Raw genomic sequence first — 3,331 nt, forward strand, 5'->3', positions numbered from 1 at the left:
ACGTGTGCTCTTCCGATCTTATATATATATATATGTACATATATATACATATATATGTATATATATAAATATATACTGCTACGAGAAACCTTACTCTTGTATAGGTCTTAAAATAATTCCAAGCGAATACTTTTTGCGACACCTAAAAAATTAGGGCGTATCACAAAAACTGATCCATGACACGTTGTGTAAGGACTCGTATATAGACTACAACGTGCAGCTCTTGTTCGAGGCGGCTCACTTTTCCTCGTCGAGCACCCCGTCTCGAATTAATCCATCATTCGGCAGTAGGCGACCCCTTACGAGTTATTATACATTTGGCATTAAAAGTACAGTTATCGTATAATGCGTAGGTATAAATTTCGAGTGTGTTATCTTGTATGTACGGCGCGCGCTCGCTATATCTGTTGTGTGTGGTGTGTGTGTGTGTATGTGTGTGTATGTGTCTGCCGTCAGCTGTGTGCATGTACATGAGTGGGTGTATGTCTCATACTGTGTGCGCGTGTGTTAACGTGTGTGGGTTTTTTTTTATCTTTATTACATGTACATAGTCTGTACGACACGACGATGACACGACTATCTAGATTGGAAAAAGGTGGCGGCGCGCTCGCGAGGCGCCGGCGACCCAATAGCTATAGTATGTTTGCTAGAAGAAGGTTTTTACTCTCTCTTTCGCTCTCTCTCTCTCTCTCTCTCTCTCTCTTTCTCTCTCTCTCGCCTTTTCCTCCGTTTTCTGCTCTCCCGCCGTCCGAAGGCTCGACCGAGCGGATCCCCGTCCCAGGCGGACGAGGGGCCACCACCGCCTCGATCGTCCTTCCCCGAAGCTTGAGAAGTCGAGCGGAAAAACTCTCGGGAGACACTCTCGTTCATCTCGTCCGCACTCTCTGTGTGTATGTGTGTGTCTCCGTCTCAGTTTATTTTTTTATTTTTTTTTCTTTTGATTGTAAGCCTCTCTCTCTTTCTCCCTAACATCCCTCTAAAGATATTTCGTATGCACAAAAACATCGCGCTCGCGTTATAACGTTCGGGAGACGCGTATGCGCGATTATATATATATACTATAAACTCCCGCGAGGAGGTGAAGTGAAATTCCGGACAGAGCTCGAAAATTCTTCGCGAGTAGCCTACCAGGTCCGCATCACCGGTCCCCGGCCGCAGACGGCCACGAAGAGAGAGAGAGATCCTCCTCGGGGTCGTCGACGCACCACGTCCTTCGACGGCCGACGATCCACGCAGCGGCGATTGACGTCGTCGTCGTCGTCACTCCTCGTCGTCGTCGTCCTCCTCCTCCCGCAGCCACCGTCGTGATGGCTTACTATTCGCAGCGCGAGTCCGTGAGCGGCTCGAGCTTCACCGGGATCTTGTCCTTGTCCTTGAGACCGTGGGGGCTCTTCACCAGATCGGCGATGTCCTCCTGGAAGAGATTCTCCGGGCGCGGACTGACGAAGCTCCGCGCCGGCTTGTACGTCATGCCGCTCACGCCGATGCCGACCTCCACGCTGCTGGGTATGTGGCCCGACGGGTCCATCAGCGGGCCCAGCGGGCTCGCCAGGGGACTCTCCAGCGGGCTCTCGGGCGGCCCGCCCGAGCCCGGGCTCGCCAGGCCGAGATTCAACGGGGAGTTGCCGTTGTTGTTGCCGGCGTTGTTGCCGCTGCCGAGGCCGCTCGCGTTGCTCGTGTTGTTGTTGTTGTGGTGCTGGCTGGCCTGCATCGCCGCCTGCAGATTCGACGACAGGCTGGTGGACAGGCTCGTCGACAGGTTCGTCGCCATCATGTCGTGCTGCTGCGAGTGCGCTGCCGCCACCATGCTGCACATCTGGTGTCGTAGACCTGGTGGATACGTCGAAAATAATGTAGAAACGATTGAAATTCTCTTAATAGAATATATGTGTGAGTAAAAGTTGTTTCGACAGAAATCTCTAACGAGAGAGAATTAAATTTCAATATAATTGGTGGAACACCAGGTCCCTAAAGTTCCTGATACACGTCACGAAAAGAAGTTAATTTTCTTTGAGCAGAGAACCCAGGAAACTTGCAATTTTTTCATTTTTAAATATTTTTATGATTATGTGTAGAAAAAACAAAAATAAACACTCTTAAATCAATGTCAGACTACGAAATAAAGATTGAGAATTGTGAACTGAAGATTAAAATTTGACCCAACAGATAATTTTAATTTTAATTCGTTTCATGTTGATTATGTATTAAATTCTAATTTCCAATTTGTAATCTTCAATGCGTGATCTGATAGGGGCTTTACAGATTTCTAGACGCATTGTAGATACGAAAAAAACACATAGACATAAAGCCTATAGACATAAAATATCCCAAAGCTTCCACGAAATTGATATTTCGGTTGAATTTCAACGAAACGGCCGAATACTCGCGATTCGTATATACCATAGAACACCTAATCGCCGGTCTCGGAGGAGGCAGGGTTGGAAAAGTTACTTTGTAAAAGTAACTAGTTACAGTTACAGTTTTTGTCTTTCAAAAAGTAACTAGTTACCGTTACAAGTTACCGACTCTAAAAAGTAACATGTGACAGTTACAGTTACTCAAAAAGTAACGAATTGTTATACTTTTCAGTTACTTTTAATAGAACAGCATTAGCATTATAAAAAAAGATTTACATTTCACATGTTATACATATAATTTTATTTAAAAAAGAAAAGTAATGCGTGTATTTAAATATGAGTATTTAAATATTTCGCATAATTACAATCAACATTACGATTAGGTGATTGAGCGAAAGTTTGTTGCATAATTTTGATTCATGAAAGTGACGATTTGACATATATAGAGTAATTGTAAAAGTAACTATTAAATTAGCTACTAGTTACTTAAAAAATCCAACTAAGTTACAGTTACAGTTACACATGGAAAGAAAGTAACGAAGTTAAGTTATTGAAAAAAAGTAACTGTAACTTCGTTAAAGTAACGAGTTACTTCCCAACCCTGGGAGGGGTAAAAAAAAAAAACGAAAAGATGGAGAAGAGCAGAGAGAAAAGTGAGAAATTTGTTGCCGTTACCTTGAGCGACCGCCGCGACCGCAGCCGCGGCCGCCGCGCCCGGGCTGACCGCGCCTTCCGGGCCGTTGCAAGCCGCGTAGTTCGCCAGGCTCGGGTACATCGTGGTCGGCGGCTCCTCCTTGACGATGTGGGGCGAGTGCCCGTCGCGGAATACCACCGCGCGAATCACGCCACGGATGTGCTCGTCCGGCCAGACGCCCAGCAGGATCCTCTGCGGTCGTCCTCGTCCCTTCGGGCGCAGATCTACAGAGCGGGAGCGAGAGAGAAGGAAGAGAAGTGGTGCGCGGGGAGAAAGGGCG

General features: G+C 46.6%; 1 protein-coding gene across 1 annotated transcript in view; it reads right to left on the reverse strand.

Moving 5' to 3' along the window:
* Positions 1 to 436: 436 nt before the first annotated feature.
* Positions 437 to 3,331, reverse strand: part of LOC105454547 (protein bric-a-brac 2-like) — a 24,307-nt gene continuing 21,412 nt past the window's right edge. The window contains exons 4-5 of the mRNA XM_011697221.1: positions 3,033 to 3,275; positions 437 to 1,830 (exon numbers count right to left, since the gene is read on the reverse strand). Of these exons, the coding sequence (XP_011695523.1) occupies positions 1,316 to 1,830; positions 3,033 to 3,275 (758 nt within the window). The 3' untranslated portion in view covers positions 437 to 1,315. The remainder of the gene's footprint in view (positions 1,831 to 3,032; positions 3,276 to 3,331) is intronic.

Source organism: Wasmannia auropunctata, unplaced genomic scaffold, assembly GCF_000956235.1.
Source record: "Wasmannia auropunctata unplaced genomic scaffold, wasmannia.A_1.0 LD335984.1, whole genome shotgun sequence".
Lineage (NCBI taxonomy): Eukaryota > Metazoa > Arthropoda > Insecta > Hymenoptera > Formicidae > Wasmannia > Wasmannia auropunctata.